At 42.4% G+C, this 21,811-nt stretch overlaps 1 protein-coding gene across 1 annotated transcript in view; it reads left to right on the top strand.

Moving 5' to 3' along the window:
• Positions 1–2,713: 2,713 nt before the first annotated feature.
• LOC124026775 (E3 ubiquitin-protein ligase RBBP6-like) overlaps positions 2,714–21,811 on the top strand; it is a gene marked incomplete at its 3' end in the record, with an annotated part of 57,846 nt that continues 38,748 nt past the window's right edge. The window contains 2 exon segments of the mRNA XM_046339518.1: positions 2,714–3,797; positions 19,331–19,430. Of these exon segments, the coding sequence (XP_046195474.1) occupies positions 3,632–3,797; positions 19,331–19,430 (266 nt within the window).

Genomic DNA, 21,811 nt, shown 5'->3' with positions numbered 1-21,811 from the left:
TGAGGATGATGAGGATAATAAATGAGGAGGATAATAAATGAGGAGGAGGATAATAACTTCTCTCCTATGCAAGCATCATTCGAAGGTTATAATAGGCCCATTGTAAGACATGTGGGCTTGCTGCGCAGGTGTTTTACTGTAGATATGCCCACCTGATAGAGATAATTCCACAAGACAAAATAATAGATGTTATATCAAAGGATAAGGCACAATCGAGAGCATCCTGGCGGGCTGTATCACCGCCTGGTACGGCAACTGCTCCGCCCTCAACCGTAAGGCTCTCCAGAGGGTAGTGAGGACTGCACAACGCATCACCGGGGGCAAACTACCTGCCCTCCAGGACACCTACACCACCCGTTGTTACAGGAAGGCCATAAAGATCATCAAGGACATCAACCACCCGAACCACTGCCTGTTCACCCCACTATCATCCAGAAGGCGAGGTCAGTACAGGTGCATCAAAGCTGGGACCGAGAGACTGAAAAACAGCTTCTATCTCAAGGCCATCAGACTGTTAAACAGCCACCACTAACACTGAGTGGCTGCTGCCAACACACTGTCATTGACACTGACCCAACTCCAGCCATTTTAATAATGGGAATTGATGGGAAATGATGTAAATATATCACTAGCCACTTTAAACAATGCTACCTTATATAATGTTACTTACCCTACATTATTCATCTCATATGCATATGTATATACTGTACTCTACATCATCGACTGCATCCTTATGTAACACATGTATCACTAGCCACTTTAACTATGCCACTTTGTTTACTTTGTCTACACACTCATCTCATATGTATATACTGTACTCGATACCATCTACTGTATGCTGCTCTGTACCATCACTCATTCATATATCCTTATGTACATGTTCCTTATCCCCTTACACTGTGTATAAGACAGTAGTTTTGGAATTGTTAGTTAGATTACTTGTTGGTTATCACTGCATTGTCGGAACTAGAAGCACAAGCATTTCGCTACACTCACATTAACATCTGCTAACCATGTGTATGTGACAAATAAAATTTGATCTGATTTGATTTGATTTGAAGGCTCATTTTGAACATTTATCATAAATGGTTTTAGACCGCCATCTACTGGTGAATTTAGATGTTGGTTTTAAATGAAATATAAGGGACTGCAAAATGAGTAGTTTCTTACGGCAGGCTTCTACAATCGCCACGATTATATTTAGTTCTATGTTCAAGACATTCTTGTGTTGAGTTAATTGGCAAAATCAAGCGCTCTTGTGCTACACAAAATCTACCCAAATGTCTCATACTACCGGGCCAAAATGATACAGCACAACATTTTCTCAGAAGCTTGGGACCTAAATTCTTCTCAGTGGTAAAATAGATATTGTCACACTTTTTTTTGTTTATTTTTTATTAACAACAAAATCAATACAGAGAGTACATGAAGGAACACAAGTATATATATATATATATATAGTATATACAATGGACAATCGATCTAGGGGCGGGTCTGGGGGCGGGGATATGGGCGGGTCTCGGGGCGGGGCTAGGGGCGGGAACAATATCACGTTCCAATTACACAAGGACCTTAAGGGACATGCATATACTTACAATTCTAACAGCTTTTTTTTGTTAGTACAGTATTTAACTGCCTTAAAATACAGTTCCATTTCATTTTGTAAGGTAAGAAAATGTGTGTTTTTTTTTTTTTTTTGTAAATTTACATTTTGTATATATGAAATTTGGCCAAAAGAATAATGAAATTAATTATTTAAAAATGTTTCAGCTTATTTCTTATTGTAGGTAAAGAATCCAAAAAGTACATCTCTCCACAATAGTGTAAAATCTTCATAAATGTGTTCAATTATAAATCTACTGATGTCTTGGCACAGTTTTCTTTACATGAATACAACCCCCCCCCCCCAAAAAAAAAGATGCACAACTGTTTCTGGGTGGTCATTACAAAAGGAGCAATTTGAGTTGATGTTTTCCTTAAACTTCTTCATATTGTGGTTGGCAGGACAATATTTATGAATAATTTTAAAGGAAACTTCCTTAATTTTGTTAACAAGTAGGTATGTGTGTGGCAACATTCAAACTTTTTTTCCAACAGATATTATCAATAAATCCATTCCAACAAGGTATACAACATCCTGCTGAAACAAGGTTCGTATCGCTCTGTTGTTGAATGGACCAAAAGAGAAACAAATCTTTCCTACTGATGAGTCAACAGGGTCAACAGAAGGTAGGCTCTGAGGGTCAGGTCTTTCCTACTGATGAGTCAACAGGGTCAATAGAAGGTAGGCTCTGAGGGTCAGGTCTTTCCTACTGATGAGTCAACAGGGTCAACAGGGTCTTGACATGTTCCTGAATAACATAGCAACACCTGAGGGGAATGGCATCTAAAACAATTGCAAAATCTTTAGGTGTTACAGGGACCTTGTAAAGTGATAAGAATTCTTTATAACTGAGTAAAAGACCCTCTGCATTTACCAGTTGGCTCACCAAAAGGATATTATTTCTGAACCAATATTCTAAAAACAGAGAGGTATTTTTATACAATATATCCCGTCACACACCTAAGGTGAATGCACCAATTTGTAAGTCGCTCTGGATAAGAGCGTCTGCTAAATGACTTAAATGTAAATGTAACGTGTTGGATTGCGTCATCAGTCGACTGCGCAGGACGCAAAAGCGACTGATGTTCTTGAACGTGGCCTTTCCTGGGTTTTTTCTGCGCATGCGCAGAAAGGCCGCCGAGCCAAAATGACAGCTCTCTCCTCTCGTCTCTGTGTGGAAGTCGACACTTCAAAATGGGAAGGAGTACAACATTATTCAGATATTTGCATGGAATGTAATGACTATATATACATATAGTTTATGAAATATTAATGTTTTTTGTTGTTGTAGTATCCGGTTCATGTAATTTGAGTTGACAGGCTCTGTTTATAGGTAGCTTGTTTTGGTTTTTGGTTGTCTATAAGCTATCAGAAAGCTACACTGTTAGCTTTTAGGAGAAGGCCAGACTTGTCTTTTATTTTCTGTCATAATTCACATGAACTAGTTAGCTACCCCCCTTTTTAAACAGGGGAATAAATTAGCTATTTTACATACCGTCGTGTTTGCTGCTGTTTTTTTTTTTGTTTATTTTCAAACTCTTTGATTCTCTCTTTAAGTTGATCGCATTTTGTTTGGGTTTTTTGGACAGTAAAGGACGCATGTAACGTTTTTTTGTTTTATTGTTTACTAAGTTCTTTAGTTTCCTACCTTTTTGGCTCTCGGACACTTTGTTGATCTTTAATTTTATGTATTTTGAAGTATATCTGGTCAAATTGCTTTTTTTTCTTCCACCATGTTTCTGATATGCGGTGTGTTGCTTTGGGCCAGTTTCTACGGTACAAACCTCTAAACCAACAAACAAAGTCATTATTTCAGTCCATTTGACTCACAATCAGCATGTTTTTTTGTTTTGTTCTTCCCCTTTCCGACGTGTTTAGATATTAACATTTAGTTACATTTAAAAAAAAAACTCAGCCACTTCCATTTGAACTTGCTCTTGTCATTTTGGACAGCTTTGTTGTAAATTTGAGTTTCCTCTACATGTGATCTCAGTTTAGTTTCGGTCCCCCTTTTTCCCCGTTTCCACCATGTCTTGTGTCCATTATAAATTCTCCTCGAAACTCAACTACGACACGGTGACTTTCGACGGCCTGAACATCACTCTGGCCGACCTGAAAAGACAGATTATGGGTCGAGAGAGACTCAAAGCTGTCGACTGCGGCCTACAAATCACCAACGCACAAACTAAAGAAGGTAAGAAAGTAGTTTTATCTGTGTGTTTTTATTAAATTTTATTTTTTTAAAGGACATTTTTATTTATCTTAACTAAGTTAAATCACTTGGGATGTCAAAGCTGCCGACAACAAATTAGTCCACTGACGGAAAGCCAATCTGACATTTTTAAAACCTTTTATGTAATGTATAATGTGATGTTATTGAGTTCTTCGTGTTGAATATTTTGTCTTTCCGTATCACCTATATAGTCCTGATCTACCATCACTTTATCAGACAAAACACACGTGTCCCGTTGCTGCTAACTAGCTACTTTCTAACTAACCAGGTTACTGCTTCAACCTCGGATGACAGCTAGGTAGATTTTTAAACTTAGCTAACTAGTAAGCAGCACATAACAAGTGGGGCTGTTTGCTGATGAAATTAAATAAGGTGAGGCCTGGTGTCAACCTAGTGTCAGGGGATCAATAAGCACCAATAGACTAGTGTCAACCACAGGGATCAATAAACACCAATAAACTAGTGTCAACCACAGGGATCAATAAACACCAATAAACTAGTGTCAACCACAGGGATCAAACTAGTGTCAACCACAGGGATCAATAAACTAGTGTCAACCACAGGGATCAATAAACTAGTGTCAACCACAGGGATCAATAAACTAGTGTCAACCACAGGGATCAATAAACACCAATAAACTAGTGTCAACCACAGGGATCAATAAACTAGTGTCAACCACAGGGATCAATAAACACCAATAAACTAGTGTCAACCACAGGGATCAATAAACTAGTGTCAATCACAGGGATCAATAAACTAGTGTCAACCACAGGGATCAATAAACTAGTGTCAACCACAGGGATCAATAAACTAGTGTCAACCACAGGGATCAATAAACTAGTGTCAACCACAGGGATCAATAAACTAGTGTCAACCACAGGGATCAATAAACTAGTGTCAACCACAGGGATCAATAAACTAGTGTCAACCACAGGGATCAATAAACTAGTGTCAACCACAGGGATCAATAAACTAGTGTCAACCACAGGGATCAATAAACACCAATAAACTAGTGTCAACCACAGGGATCAATAAACTAGTGTCAACCACAGGATCAATAAACTAGTGTCAACCACAGGGATCAATAAACACCAATAAACTAGTGTCAACCACAGGGATCAATAAACTAGTGTCAACCACAGGGATCAATAAACACCAATAAACTAGTGTCAACCACAGGGATCAATAAACTAGTGTCAACCACAGGGATCAATAAACTAGTGTCAACCACAGGGATCAATAAACACCAATAAACTAGTGTCAACCACAGGGATCAATAAACACCAATAAACTAGTGTCAACCACAGGGATCAATAAACTAGTGTCAACCACAGGGATCAATAAACTAGTGTCAACCACAGGGATCAATAAACTAGTGTCAACCACAGGGATCAATAAACACCAATAAACTAGTGTCAACCACAGGGATCAAAACACCAATAAACTAGTGTCAACCACAGGGATCAATAAACTAGTGTCAACCACAGGGATCAATAAACTAGTGTCAACCACAGGGATCAATAAACTAGTGTCAACCACAGGGATCAATAAACTAGTGTCAACCACAGGGATCAATAAACTAGTGTCAACCACAGGGATCAATAAACTAGTGTCAACCACAGGGATCAATAAACTAGTGTCAACCACAGGGATCAATAAACTAGTGTCAACCACAGGGATCAATAAACTAGTGTCAACACAGGGATCAATAAACTAGTGTCAACCACAGGGATCAATAAACTAGTGTCAACCACAGGGATCAATAAACTAGTGTCAACCACAGGGATCAATAAACTAGTGTCAACCACAGGGATCAATAAACACCAATAAACTAGTGTCAACCACAGGGATCAATAAACTAGTGTCAACCACAGGGATCAATAAACTAAACTAGTGTCAACCACAGGGATCAATAAACTAGTGTCAACCACAGGGATCAATAAACACCAATAAACTAGTGTCAACCACAGGGATCAATAAACTAGTGTCAACCACAGGGATCAATAAACTAGTGTCAACCACAGGGATCAATAAACTAGTGTCAACCACAGGGATCAATAAACTAGTGTCAACCACAGGGATCAATAAACTAGTGTCAACCACAGGGATCAATAAACTAGTGTCAACCACAGGGATCAATAAACACCAATAAACTAGTGTCAACCACAGGGATCAATAAACTAGTGTCAACCACAGGGATCAATAAACACCAATAAACTAGTGTCAACCACAGGGATCAATAAACTAGTGTCAACCACAGGGATCAATAAACACCAATAAACTAGTGTCAACCACAGGGATCAATAAACACCAATAAACTAGTGTCAACCACAGGGATCAATAAACTAGTGTCAACCACAGGGATCAATAAACTAGTGTCAACCACAGGGATCAATAAACTAGTGTCAACCACAGGGATCAATAAACTAGTGTCAACCACAGGGATCAATAAACTAGTGTCAACCACAGGGATCAATAAACTAGTGTCAACCACAGGGATCAATAAACTAGTGTCAACCACAGGGATCAATAAACTAGTGTCAACCACAGGGATCAATAAGCACCAATAAACTAGTGTCAACCACAGGGATCAATAAACTAGTGTCAACCACAGGGATCAATAAACTAGTGTCAACCACAGGGATCAATAAACTAGTGTCAACCACAGGGATCAATAAACTAGTGTCAACCACAGGGATCAATAAACTAGTGTCAACCACAGGGATCAATAAACTAGTGTCAACCACAGGGATCAATAAACTAGTGTCAACCACAGGGATCAATAAACTAGTGTCAACCACAGGGATCAATAAACTAGTGTCAACCACAGGGATCAATAAACTAGTGTCAACCACAGGGATCAATAAGCACCAATAAACTAGTGTCAACCACAGGGATCAATAAACTAGTGTCAACCACAGGGATCAATAAACTAGTGTCAACCACAGGGATCAATAAACTAGTGTCAACCACAGGGATCAATAAACTAGTGTCAACCACAGGGATCAATAAACTAGTGTCAACCACAGGGATCAATAAACTAGTGTCAACCACAGGGATCAATAAACTAGTGTCAACCACAGGGATCAATAAACTAGTGTCAACCACAGGGATCAATAAACTAGTGTCAACCACAGGGATCAATAAACTAGTGTCAACCACAGGGATCAATAAACTAGTGTCAACCACAGGGATCAATAAACTAGTGTCAACCACAGGGATCAATAAGCACCAATAAACTAGTGTCAACCACAGGGATCAATAAACACCAATAAACTAGTGTCAACCACAGGGATCAATAAACACCAATAAACTAGTGTCAACCACAGGGATCAATAAACTAGTGTCAACCACAGGGATCAATAAACTAGTGTCAACCACAGGGATCAATAAACTAGTGTCAACCACAGGGATCAATAAACTAGTGTCAACCACAGGGATCAATAAACTAGTGTCAACCACAGGGATCAATAAACTAGTGTCAACCACAGGGATCAATAAACTAGTGTCAACCACAGGGATCAATAAACTAGTGTCAACAGGGATCAATAAACTAGTGTCAACCACAGGGATCAATAAACTAGTGTCAACCACAGGGATCAATAAACTAGTGTCAACCACAGGGACCAATAAACTAGTGTGTCAACCACAACCACAGGGATCAATAAACTAGTGTCAACCACAGGGATCAATAAACACCAATAAACTAGTGTCAACCACAGGGATCAATAAACTAGTGTCAACCACAGGGATCAATAAACACCAATAGACTAGTGTCAACCACAGGGATCAATAAACACCAATAGACTAGTGTCAACCACAGGGATCATTAAACTAGTGTCAACCACAGGGATCAATAAACTAGTGTCAACCACAGGGATCAATAAACTAGTGTCAACCACAGGGATCAATAAACTAGTGTCAACCACAGGGATCAATAAACACCAATAAACTAGTGTCAACCACAGGGATCAATAAACACCAATAGACTAGTGTCAACCACAGGGATCAATAAACTAGTGTCAACCACAGGGATCAATAAACACCAATAGACTAGTGTCAACCACAGGGATCAATAAACACCAATAGACTAGTGTCAACCACAGGGATCATTAAACTAGTGTCAACCACAGGGATCAATAAACTAGTGTCAACCACAGGGATCAATAAACTAGTGTCAACCACAGGGATCAATAAACTAGTGTCAACCACAGGGATCAATAAACACCAATAAACTAGTGTCAACCACAGGGATCAATAAACACCAATAGACTAGTGTCAACCACAGGGACCAATAAACACCAATAAACTAGTGTCAACCACAGGGATCAATAAACACCAATAAACTAGTGTCAACCACAGGGATCAATAAACACCAATAAACTAGTGTCAACCACAGGGATCAATAAACTAGTGTCAACCACAGGGATCAATAAACTAGTGTCAACCACAGGGATCAATAAACTAGTGTCAACCACAGGGATCAATAAACTAGTGTCAACCACAGGGATCAATAAACTAGTGTCAACCACAGGGATCAATAAACACCAATAAACTAGTGTCAACCACAGGGATCAATAAACTAGTGTCAACCACAGGGATCAATAAACTAGTGTCAACCACAGGGATCAATAAACTAGTGTCAACCACAGGGATCAATAAACACCAATAAACTAGTGTCAACCACAGGGATCAATAAACTAGTGTCAACCACAGGGATCAATAAACACCAATAGACTAGTGTCAACCACAGGGATCAATAAACACCAATAGACTAGTGTCAACCACAGGGATCATTAAACTAGTGTCAACCACAGGGATCAATAAACTAGTGTCAACCACAGGGATCAATAAACTAGTGTCAACCACAGGGATCAATAAACTAGTGTCAACCACAGGGATCAATAAACTAGTGTCAACCACAGGGATCAATAAACTAGTGTCAACCACAGGGATCAATAAACTAGTGTCAACCACAGGGATCAATAAACTAGTGTCAACCACAGGGATCAATAAACACCAATAGACTAGTGTCAACCACAGGGACCAATAAACACCAATAAACTAGTGTCAACCACAGGGATCAATAAACACCAATAAACTAGTGTCAACCACAGGGATCAATAAACTAGTCAACCACAGGGATCAATAAACTAGTGTCAACCACAGGGATCAATAAACTAGTGTCAACCACAGGGATCAATAAACTAGTGTCAACCACAGGGATCAATAAACTAGTGTCAACCACAGGGATCAATAAACTAGTGTCAACCACAGGGATCAATAAACTAGTGTCAACCACAGGGATCAATAAACACCAATAAACTAAACTAGTGTCAACCACAGGGATCAATAAACACCAATAAACTAGTGTCAACCACAGGGATCAATAAACTAGTGTCAACCACAGGGATCAATAAACTAGTGTCAACCACAGGGATCAATAAACTAGTGTCAACCACAGGGATCAATAAACTAGTGTCAACCACAGGGATCAATAAACTAGTGTCAACCACAGGGATCAATAAACTAGTGTCAACCACAGGGATCAATAAACTAGTGTCAACCACAGGGATCAATAAACTAGTGTCAACCACAGGGATCAATAAACTAGTGTCAACCACAGGGATCAATAAACTAGTGTCAACCACAGGGATCAATAAACTAGTGTCAACCACAGGGATCAATAAACTAGTGTCAACCACAGGGATCAATAAACTAGTGTCAACCACAGGGATCAATAAACACCAATAAACTAGTGTCAACCACAGGGATCAATAAACACCAATAAACTAGTGTCAACCACAGGGATCAATAAACTAGTGTCAACCACAGGGATCAATAAACTAGTGTCAACCACAGGATCAATAAACACCAATAAACTAGTGTCAACCACAGGGATCAATAAACACCAATAAACTAGTGTCAACCACAGGGATCAATAAACTAGTGTCAACCACAGGGATCAATAAACTAGTGTCAACCACAGGGATCAATAAACACCAATAAACTAGTGTCAACCACAGGGATCAATAAACACCAATAAACTAGTGTCAACCACAGGGATCAATAAACTAGTGTCAACCACAGGGATCAATAAACTAGTGTCAACCACAGGGATCAATAAACTAGTGTCAACCACAGGGATCAATAAACTAGTGTCAACCACAGGGATCAATAAACACCAATAAACTAGTGTCAACCACAGGGATCAATAAACTAGTGTCAACCACAGGGATCAATAAACACCAATAAACTAGTGTCAACCACGGGGATCAATAAACTAGTGTCAACCACAGGGATCAATAAACACCAATAAACTAGTGTCAACCACAGGGATCAATAAACTAGTGTCAACCACAGGGATCAATAAACACCAATAGACTAGTGTCAACCACAGGGATCAATAAACTAGTGTCAACCACAGGGATCAATAAACACCAATAAACTAGTGTCAACCACAGGGATCAATAAACTAGTGTCAACCACAGGGATCAATAAACACCAATAAACTAGTGTCAACCACAGGGATCAATAAACTAGTGTCAACCACAGGGATCAATAAACACCAATAAACTAGTGTCAACCACAGGGATCAATAAACTAGTGTCAACCACAGGGATCAATAAACTAGTGTCAACCACAGGGATCAATAAACTAGTGTCAACCACAGGGATCAATAAACTAGTGTCAACCACAGGGATCAATAAACACCAATAGACTAGTGTCAACCACGGGGATCAATAAACACCAATAGACTAGTGTCAACCACAGGGATCAATAAACACCAATAGACTAGTGTCAACCACGGGGATCAATAAACACCAATAAACTAGTGTCAACCACAGGGATCAATAAACTAGTGTCAACCACAGGGATCAATAAACACCAATAGACTAGTGTCAACCACAGGGATCAATAAACTAGTGTCAACCACAGGGATCAATAAACTAGTGTCAACCACAGGGATCAATAAACTAGTGTCAACCACAGGGATCAATAAACACCAATAGACTAGTGTCAACCACAGGGATCAATAAACACCAATAAACTAGTGTCAACCACAGGGATCAATAAACTAGTGTCAACCACAGGGATCAATAAACACCAATAAACTAGTGTCAACCACAGGGATCAATAAACACCAATAAACTAGTGTCAACCACAGGGATCAATAAACACCAATAAACTAGTGTCAACCACAGGGATCAATAAACTAGTGTCAACCACAGGGATCAATAAACTAGTGTCAACCACAGGGATCAATAAACACCAATAGACTAGTGTCAACCACAGGGATCAATAAGCACCAATAAACTAGTGTCAACCACAGGGATCAATAAACTAGTGTCAACCACAGGGATCAATAAACTAGTGTCAACCACAGGGATCAATAAACTAGTGTCAACCACAGGGATCAATAAACTAGTGTCAACCACAGGGATCAATAAACTAGTGTCAACCACAGGGATCAATAAACTAGTGTCAACCACAGGGATCAATAAACACCAATAAACTAGTGTCAACCACAGGGATCAATAAGCACCAATAAACTAGTGTCAACCACAGGGATCAATAAACTAGTGTCAACCACAGGGATCAATAAACTAGTGTCAACCACAGGGATCAATAAACTAGTGTCAACCACAGGGATCAATAAACTAGTGTCAACCACAGGGATCAATAAACTAGTGTCAACCACAGGGATCAATATACACCAATAAACTAGTGTCAACCACAGGGATCAATAAACTAGTGTCAACCACAGGGATCAATAAACTAGTGTCAACCACAGGGATCAATAAACACCAATAAACTAGTGTCAACCACAGGGATCAATAAACTGAGTGTCAACCACAGGGATCAATAAACACCAATAAACTAGTGTCAACCACAGGGATCAATAAACTAGTGTCAACCACAGGGATCAATAAACTAGTGTCAACCACAGGGATCAATAAACACCAATAGACTAGTGTCAACCACAGGGATCAATAAACACCAATAGACTAGTGTCAACCACGGGGATCAATAAACACCAATAAACTAGTGTCAACCACAGGGATCAATAAACTAGTGTCAACCACAGGGATCAATAAACACCAATAGACTAGTGTCAACCACAGGGATCAATAAACTAGTGTCAACCACAGGGATCAATAAACTAGTGTCAACCACAGGGATCAATAAACTAGTGTCAACCACAGGGATCAATAAACTAGTGTCAACCACAGGGATCAATAAACTAGTGTCAACCACAGGGATCAATAAACTAGTGTCAACCACAGGGATCAATAAACTAGTGTCAACCACAGGGATCAATAAACTAGTGTCAACCACAGGGATCAATAAACTAGTGTCAACCACAGGGATCAATAAACACCAATAGACTAGTGTCAACCACAGGGATCAATAAACTAGTGTCAACCACAGGGATCAATAAACACCAATAAACTAGTGTCAACCACAGGGATCAATAAACTAGTGTCAACCACAGGGATCAATAAACACCAATAAACTAGTGTCAACCACAGGGATCAATAAACACCAATAAACTAGTGTCAACCACAGGGATCAATAAACTAGTGTCAACCACAGGGATCAATAAACACCAATAGACTAGTGTCAACCACAGGGATCAATAAACACCAATAAACTAGTGTCAACCACGGGGATCAATAAACTAGTGTCAACCACAGGGATCAATAAACACCAATAGACTAGTGTCAACCACAGGGATCAATAAACTAGTGTCAACCACAGGGATCAATAAACTAGTGTCAACCACAGGGATCAATAAACTAGTGTCAACCACAGGGATCAATAAACTAGTGTCAACCACAGGGATCAATAAACTAGTGTCAACCACAGGGATCAATAAACTAGTGTCAACCACAGGGATCAATAAACTAGTGTCAACCACAGGGATCAATAAACACCAATAAACTAGTGTCAACCACAGGGATCAATAAACTAGTGTCAACCACAGGGATCAATAAACACCAATAGACTAGTGTCAACCACAGGGATCAATAAACACCAATAGACTAGTGTCAACCACAGGGATCATTAAACTAGTGTCAACCACAGGGATCAATAAACTAGTGTCAACCACAGGGATCAATAAACTAGTGTCAACCACAGGGATCAATAAACTAGTGTCAACCACAGGGATCAATAAACTAGTGTCAACCACAGGGATCAATAAACTAGTGTCAACCACAGGGATCAATAAACACCAATAGACTAGTGTCAACCACAGGGACCAATAAACACCAATAAACTAGTGTCAACCACAGGGATCAATAAACACCAATAAACTAGTGTCAACCACAGGGATCAATAAACTAGTGTCAACCACAGGGATCAATAAACTAGTGTCAACCACAGGGATCAATAAACTAGTGTCAACCACAGGGATCAATAAACTAGTGTCAACCACAGGGATCAATAAACTAGTGTCAACCACAGGGATCAATAAACTAGTGTCAACCACAGGGATCAATAAACTAGTGTCAACCACAGGGATCAATAAACACCAATAAACTAGTGTCAACCACAGGGATCAATAAACACCAATAAACTAGTGTCAACCACAGGGATCAATAAACACCAATAAACTAGTGTCAACCACAGGGATCAATAAACTAGTGTCAACCACAGGGATCAATAAACTAGTGTCAACCACAGGGATCAATAAACTAGTGTCAACCACAGGGATCAATAAACTAGTGTCAACCACAGGGATCAATAAACTAGTGTCAACCACAGGGATCAATAAACTAGTGTCAACCACAGGGATCAATAAACTAGTGTCAACCACAGGGATCAATAAACTAGTGTCAACCACAGGGATCAATAAACTAGTGTCAACCACAGGGATCAATAAACTAGTGTCAACCACAGGGATCAATAAACTAGTGTCAACCACAGGGATCAATAAACTAGTGTCAACCACAGGGATCAATAAACTAGTGTCAACCACAGGGATCAATAAACTAGTGTCAACCACAGGGATCAATAAACTAGTGTCAACCACAGGGATCAATAAACACCAATAAACTAGTGTCAACCACAGGGATCAATAAACTAGTGTCAACCACAGGGATCAATAAACTAGTGTCAACCACAGGGATCAATAAACACCAATAAACTAGTGTCAACCACAGGGATCAATAAACACCAATAAACTAGTGTCAACCACAGGGATCAATAAACTAGTGTCAACCACAGGGATCAATAAACTAGTGTCAACCACAGGGATCAATAAACACCAATAAACTAGTGTCAACCACAGGGATCAATAAACACCAATAAACTAGTGTCAACCACAGGGATCAATAAACTAGTGTCAACCACAGGGATCAATAAACTAGTGTCAACCACAGGGATCAATAAACTAGTGTCAACACAGGGATCAATAAACTAGTGTCAACCACAGGGATCAATAAACACCAATAAACTAGTGTCAACCACAGGGATCAATAAACTAGTGTCAACCACAGGGATCAATAAACACCAATAAACTAGTGTCAACCACAGGGATCAATAAACTAGTGTCAACCACAGGGATCAATAAACACCAATAGACTAGTGTCAACCACAGGGATCAATAAACTAGTGTCAACCACAGGGATCAATAAACACCAATAAACTAGTGTCAACCACAGGGATCAATAAACTAGTGTCAACCACAGGGATCAATAAACTAGTGTCAACCACAGGGATCAATAAACACCAATAAACTAGTGTCAACCACAGGGATCAATAAACTAGTGTCAACCACAGGGATCAATAAACACCAATAAACTAGTGTCAACCACAGGGATCAATAAACTAGTGTCAACCACAGGGATCAATAAACTAGTGTCAACCACAGGGATCAATAAACTAGTGTCAACCACAGGGATCAATAAACTAGTGTCAACCACAGGGATCAATAAACACCAATAGACTAGTGTCAACCACGGGGATCAATAAACACCAATAGACTAGTGTCAACCACAGGGATCAATAAACACCAATAGACTAGTGTCAACCACGGGGATCAATAAACACCAATAAACTAGTGTCAACCACAGGGATCAATAAACTAGTGTCAACCACAGGGATCAATAAACACCAATAGACTAGTGTCAACCACAGGGATCAATAAACTAGTGTCAACCACAGGGATCAATAAACTAGTGTCAACCACAGGGATCAATAAACTAGTGTCAACCACAGGGATCAATAAACACCAATAGACTAGTGTCAACCACAGGGATCAATAAACACCAATAAACTAGTGTCAACCACAGGGATCAATAAACTAGTGTCAACCACAGGGATCAATAAACTAGTGTCAACCACAGGGATCAATAAACACCAATAAACTAGTGTCAACCACAGGGATCAATAAACACCAATAAACTAGTGTCAACCACAGGGATCAATAAACACCAATAAACTAGTGTCAACCACAGGGATCAATAAACTAGTGTCAACCACAGGGATCAATAAACTAGTGTCAACCACAGGGATCAATAAACACCAATAGACTAGTGTCAACCACAGGGATCAATAAGCACCAATAAACTAGTGTCAACCACAGGGATCAATAAACTAGTGTCAACCACAGGGATCAATAAACTAGTGTCAACCACAGGGATCAATAAACTAGTGTCAACCACAGGGATCAATAAACTAGTGTCAACCACAGGGATCAATAAACTAGTGTCAACCACAGGGATCAATAAACTAGTGTCAACCACAGGGATCAATAAACTAGTGTCAACCACAGGGATCAATAAACTAGTGTCAACCACAGGGATCAATAAACTAGTGTCAACCACAGGGATCAATAAACTAGTGTCAACCACAGGGATCAATAAACTAGTGTCAACCACAGGGATCAATAAACTAGTGTCAACCACAGGGATCAATAAACTAGTGTCAACCACAGGGATCAATAAACTAGTGTCAACCACAGGGATCAATATACACCAATAAACTAGTGTCAACCACAGGGATCAATAAACTAGTGTCAACCACAGGGATCAATAAACTAGTGTCAACCACAGGGATCAATAAACACCAATAAACTAGTGTCAACCACAGGGATCAATAAACTAGTGTCAACCACAGGGATCAATAAACACCAATAAACTAGTGTCAACCACAGGGATCAATAAACTAGTGTCAACCACAGGGATCAATAAACTAGTGTCAACCACAGGGATCAATAAACACCAATAGACTAGTGTCAACCACAGGGATCAATAAACACCAATAGACTAGTGTCAACCACGGGGATCAATAAACACCAATAAACTAGTGTCAACCACAGGGATCAATAAACTAGTGTCAACCACAGGGATCAATAAACACCAATAGACTAGTGTCAACCACAGGGATCAATAAACTAGTGTCAACCACAGGGATCAATAAACTAGTGTCAACCACAGGGATCAATAAACTAGTGTCAACCACAGGGATCAATAAACTAGTGTCAACCACAGGGATCAATAAACTAGTGTCAACCACAGGGATCAATAAACTAGTGTCAACCACAGGGATCAATAAACTAGTGTCAACCACAGGGATCAATAAACTAGTGTCAACCACAGGGATCAATAAACTAGTGTCAACCACAGGGATCAATAAACTAGTGTCAACCACAGGGATCAATAAACACCAATAGACTAGTGTCAACCACAGGGATCAATAAACTAGTGTCAACCACAGGGATCAATAAACACCAATAAACTAGTGTCAACCACAGGGATCAATAAACTAGTGTCAACCACAGGGATCAATAAACACCAATAAACTAGTGTCAACCACAGGGATCAATAAACACCAATAAACTAGTGTCAACCACAGGGATCAATAAACTAGTGTCAACCACAGGGATCAATAAACACCAATAGACTAGTGTCAACCACAGGGATCAATAAACACCAATAAACTAGTGTCAACCACGGGGATCAATAAACTAGTGTCAACCACAGGGATCAATAAACACCAATAGACTAGTGTCAACCACAGGGATCAATAAACTAGTGTCAACCACAGGGATCAATAAACTAGTGTCAACCACAGGGATCAATAAACTAGTGTCAACCACAGGGATCAATAAACTAGTGTCAACCACAGGGATCAATAAACTAGTGTCAACCACAGGGATCAATAAACTAGTGTCAACCACAGGGATCAATAAACTAGTGTCAACCACAGGGATCAATAAACTAGTGTCAACCACAGGGATCAATAAACACCAATAGACTAGTGTCAACCACAGGGATCAATAAACTAGTGTCAACCACAGGGATCAATAAACTAGTGTCAACCACAGGGATCAATAAACACCAATAAACTAGTGTCAACCACAGGGATCAATAAACTAGTGTCAACCACAGGGATCAATAAACACCAATAAACTAGTGTCAACCACAGGGATCAATAAACACCAATAAACTAGTGTCAACCACAGGGATCAATAAACTAGTGTCAACCACAGGGATCAATAAACTAGTGTCAACCACAGGGATCAATAAACTAGTGTCAACCACAGGGATCAATAAACTAGTGTCAACCACAGGGATCAATAAACACCAATAGACTAGTGTCAACCACAGGGATCAATAAACTAGTGTCAACCACAGGGATCAATAAACTAGTGTCAACCACAGGGATCAATAAACACCAATAAACTAGTGTCAACCACAGGGATCAATAAACTAGTGTCAACCACAGGGATCAATAAACACCAATAAACTAGTGTCAACCACAGGGATCAATAAACACCAATAAACTAGTGTCAACCACAGGGATCAATAAACTAGTGTCAACCACAGGGATCAATAAACTAGTGTCAACCACAGGGATCAATAAACACCAATAAACTAGTGTCAACCACAGGGATCAATAAGCACCAATAAACTAGTGTCAACCACAGGGATCAATAAACTAGTGTCAACCACAGGGATCAATAAACTAGTGTCAACCACAGGGATCAATAAACTAGTGTCAACCACAGGGATCAATAAACTAGTGTCAACCACAGGGATCAATAAACTAGTGTCAACCACAGGGATCAATAAACACCAATAAACTAGTGTCAACCACAGGGATCAATAAGCACCAATAAACTAGTGTCAACCACAGGGATCAATAAACTAGTGTCAACCACAGGGATCAATAAACTAGTGTCAACCACAGGGATAGTGTCATATATATATATATTTGTTTTTGACAGGGCTTGAATAGAGAAGAGGGTCAATGGGTTTGAGCCGTTTCCTTACAGGGAAATGTTATATGCATTTATTTTAATTTTATTTATCCTACCTGTAAGGTTCCATCATCCACAAAACCTCTTATGTCAGCCCAGGTGGTTGGCTTGTGTGCTGGCATGGTGGGGTTAGGCCTAGTCAGGGAGTCTGGTTCCTCTTAAGGTTTCTTCCTTCTACTGTGAACTGCTTGCTCTTGGGGGGGGGGTAGATATCAGGGATGGCGCCCGGGAAACTAGATATCTGGGATGGCGGCGCCCGGGGAACTAGATATCTGGGATGGCGCCCGGGGGACTAGATATCTGGATGGCGCCCGGGGACTAGATATATAGGATGGCGCCCGGGGAACTAGATATCTGGGATGGCGCCCGGGGAACTAGATATCTGGGATGGCGCCAGGGACTAGATATATAGGATGGCGCCCGGGGGACTAGATATCTGGGATGGCGCCCGGGGACTAGATATCTGGGATGGCGCCCGGGGAACTAGATATATGGGATGGCGCCCGGGGACTAGATATCTGGGATGGCGCCCGGGGACTAGATATCTGGGATGGCGCCCGGGGACTAGATATGGGCTGGGATGGCGCCCGGGGACTAGATATCTGGGATGGCGCCCGGGGGACTAGATATATAGGATGGCGCCCGGGGAACTAGATATCTGGGATGGCGCCCGGGGAACTAGATATCTGGGATGGCGCCCGGGGAACTAGATATCTGGGATGGCGCCCGGGGGACTAGATATATGGGATGGCGCCCGGGGAACTAGATATCTGGGATGGCGCCCGGGGACTAGATATCTGGGATGGCGCCCGGGGACTAGATATCTGGGATGGCGCCCGGGGACTAGATATCTGGGATGGCGCCCGGGGACTAGATATCTGGGATGGCGCCCGGGGGACTAGATATCTGGGATGGCGCCCAGGGGAATAGAGATATGGGATGGCGCCCGGGGGACTAGATATCTGGGATGGCGCCCGGGGGACTAGATATCTGGGATGGCGCCCGGGGGACTAGATATCTGGGATGGCGCCCGGGGGACTAGATATCTGGGATGGCGCCCGGGGGACTAGATATATGGGATGGCGCCAGGGGGACTAGATATATGGGATGGCGCCCGGGGGACTAGATATATGGGATGGCGCCCTGGGGACTAGATATCTGGGATGGCGCCCGGGGGACTACCAACAGACAGACCAGTAATTCCCTCGTCTCTGATCTGTAGAATACAAAGACGACGAGGCCCTGATATCTAAGAACTCCTCTGTCATCATCAGAAGAATACCCATCGGAGGAGTCAAGGCTTCAAGCAAGATGTATAACATGTGAGTACATATATACACAGTGTAGTTACCTGGCCTTAACCCAGCCTGTAGTTACCTGGCCTTAACCCAGCCTGTAGTCACCTGGCCTTAACCCAGCCTGTAGTCACCTGGCCTTAACCCAGCCTGTAGTCACCTGGCCTTAACCCAGCCTGTAGTCACCTGGCCTTAACCCAGCCTGTAGTCACCTGGCCTTAACCCAGCCTGTAGTCACCTGGCCTTAACCCAGCCTGTAGTCACCTGGCCTTAACCCAGCCTGTAGTCACCTGGCCTTAACCCAGCCTGTAGTCACCTGGCCTTAACCCAGCCTGTAGTCACCTGGCCTTAACCCAGCCTGTAGTCACCTGGCCTGTAACACCTGGCCTTAACACCAGGCCTGTAGTTACCTGGCCTTAACCCGGCCTGTAGTTACCTGGCCTTAACCTGGCCTGTAGTTATCTGGCCTTAACCTGGCCTGTAGTTACCTGGCCTTAACCTAGCCTGTAGTCACCTGGCCTTAACCCAGCCTGTAGTCACCTGGCCTTAACCCAGCCTGTAGTCACCTGGCCTGTAGTCACCTGGCCTTAACCCGGCCTGTAGTCACCTGGCCTGTAGTCACCTGGCCTGTAGTCACCTGGCCTTAACCCGGCCTGTAGTCACCTGGCCTGTAGTCAACTGGCCTTAACCCAGCCTGTAGTCACCTGGCCTTAACCTAGCCTGTAGTCACCTGGCCTTAACCCAGCCTGTAGTCACCTGCCCTGTAGTCAACTGGCCTTAACCCAGCCTGTAGTCACCTGGCCTGTAGTCACCTGGCCTTAACCCAGCCTGTAGTCACCTGGCCTGTAGTCTCCTGGCCTTAACCCAGCCTGTAGTCACCTGGCCTTAACCCAGCCTGTAGGCACCTGGCCTGTAGTCACCTGGCCTTAACCCAGCCTGTAGTCACCTGGCCTGTAGGCACCTGGCCTTAACCCAGCCTGTAGTCACCTGGCCTTAACCCAGCCTGTAGTCACCTGGCCTGTAGTCACCTGGTCTTAACCCAGCCTGTAGTCACCTGGCCTGTAGTCACCTGGTCTTAACCCAGCCTGTAGTCACCTGGCCTGTAATCACCTGGCCTTAACCCAGCCTGTAGTCACCTGGCCTGTAGTCACCCGGCCTGTAGTCACCTGGCCTTAACCCAGCCTGTAGTCACCTGGCCTTAACCCAGCCTGTAGTCACCTGGCCTTAACTCCAGCCTGTAGTTACCTGGCCTTAACCCAGCCTGTAGTCACCTGGCCTTAACAGCCTGGCCTGGCCTTAACCCAGCCTGTAGGCACCTGGCCTTAACCCAGCCTGTAGTCACCTGGCCTTAACCCAGCCTGTAGTCACCTGGCCTGTAGTCACCTGGCCTGTAGTCAACTGGCCTTAACCCAGCCTGTAGTCACCTGGCCTGTAGTCACCTGGTCTTAACCCAGCCTGTAGTCACCTGACCTGTAATCACCTGGCCTTAACCCAGCCTGTAGTCACCTGGCCTGTAGTCACCCGGCCTGTAGTCACCTGGCCTGTAGTCACCCGGCCTGTAGTCACCTGGCCTTAACCCAGCCTGTAGTCACCTGGCCTTAACCCAGCCTGTAGTCACCTGGCCTTAACTCAGCCTGTAGTCACCTGGCCTTAACCCAGCCTGTAGTCACCTGGCCTTAACCCAGCCTGTAGTCACCTGGCCTTAACCCAGCCTGTAGTCACCTGGCCTTAACCCAGCCTGTAGTCACCTGGCCTTAACCCAGCCTGTAGTCACCTGGCCTTAACCCAGCCTGTAGTCACCTGGCCTTAACCCAGCCTGTAGTCACCTGGCCTGTAGTCACCTGGCCTTAACTCCAGCCTGTAGTCACCTGGCCTTAACCCAGCCTGTAGTCACCTGGCCTGTAGTCACCTGGCCTTAACCCAGCCTGTAGTCACCTGGCCTGTAGTCACCTGGCCTTAACCCAGCCTGTAGTCAACCTGTAGCCCTGGCCTTAACCCAGCCTGTAGTCACCTGGCCTTAACCCAGCCTGTAGTCACCTGGCCTTAACCCAGCCTGTAGTCACCTGGCCTTAACCCAGCCTGTAGTCACCTGGCCTTAACCTGGCCAGCCTGTAGTCACCTGGCCTTAACCCAGCCTGTAGTCACCTGGCCTGTAGTCACCTGGCCTTAACCCAGCCTGTAGTCACCTGGCCTTAACCCAGCCTGTAGTCACCTGGCCTGTAGTCACCTGGCCTTAACCCAGCCTGTAGTCACCAAGTAAGATGTATAACATGTGAGTACATATATACACAGTGCATCGAGGACTCCCTGTAACATTATATTAGGTAGCATTGTTTAAAGTGGCCAGTGATATATTTTACATCAATTCCCATCAATTCCCATTATTAAAGTGGCTGGAGTTGAGTCAG

This window comes from Oncorhynchus gorbuscha, unplaced genomic scaffold, assembly GCF_021184085.1.
Source record: "Oncorhynchus gorbuscha isolate QuinsamMale2020 ecotype Even-year unplaced genomic scaffold, OgorEven_v1.0 Un_scaffold_2826, whole genome shotgun sequence".
Classification (NCBI taxonomy): Eukaryota; Metazoa; Chordata; class Actinopteri; order Salmoniformes; family Salmonidae; genus Oncorhynchus; species Oncorhynchus gorbuscha.
Note: the sequence above shows the minus strand (reverse complement) of the source record. Positions and strands in the feature narration are given on the sequence as shown.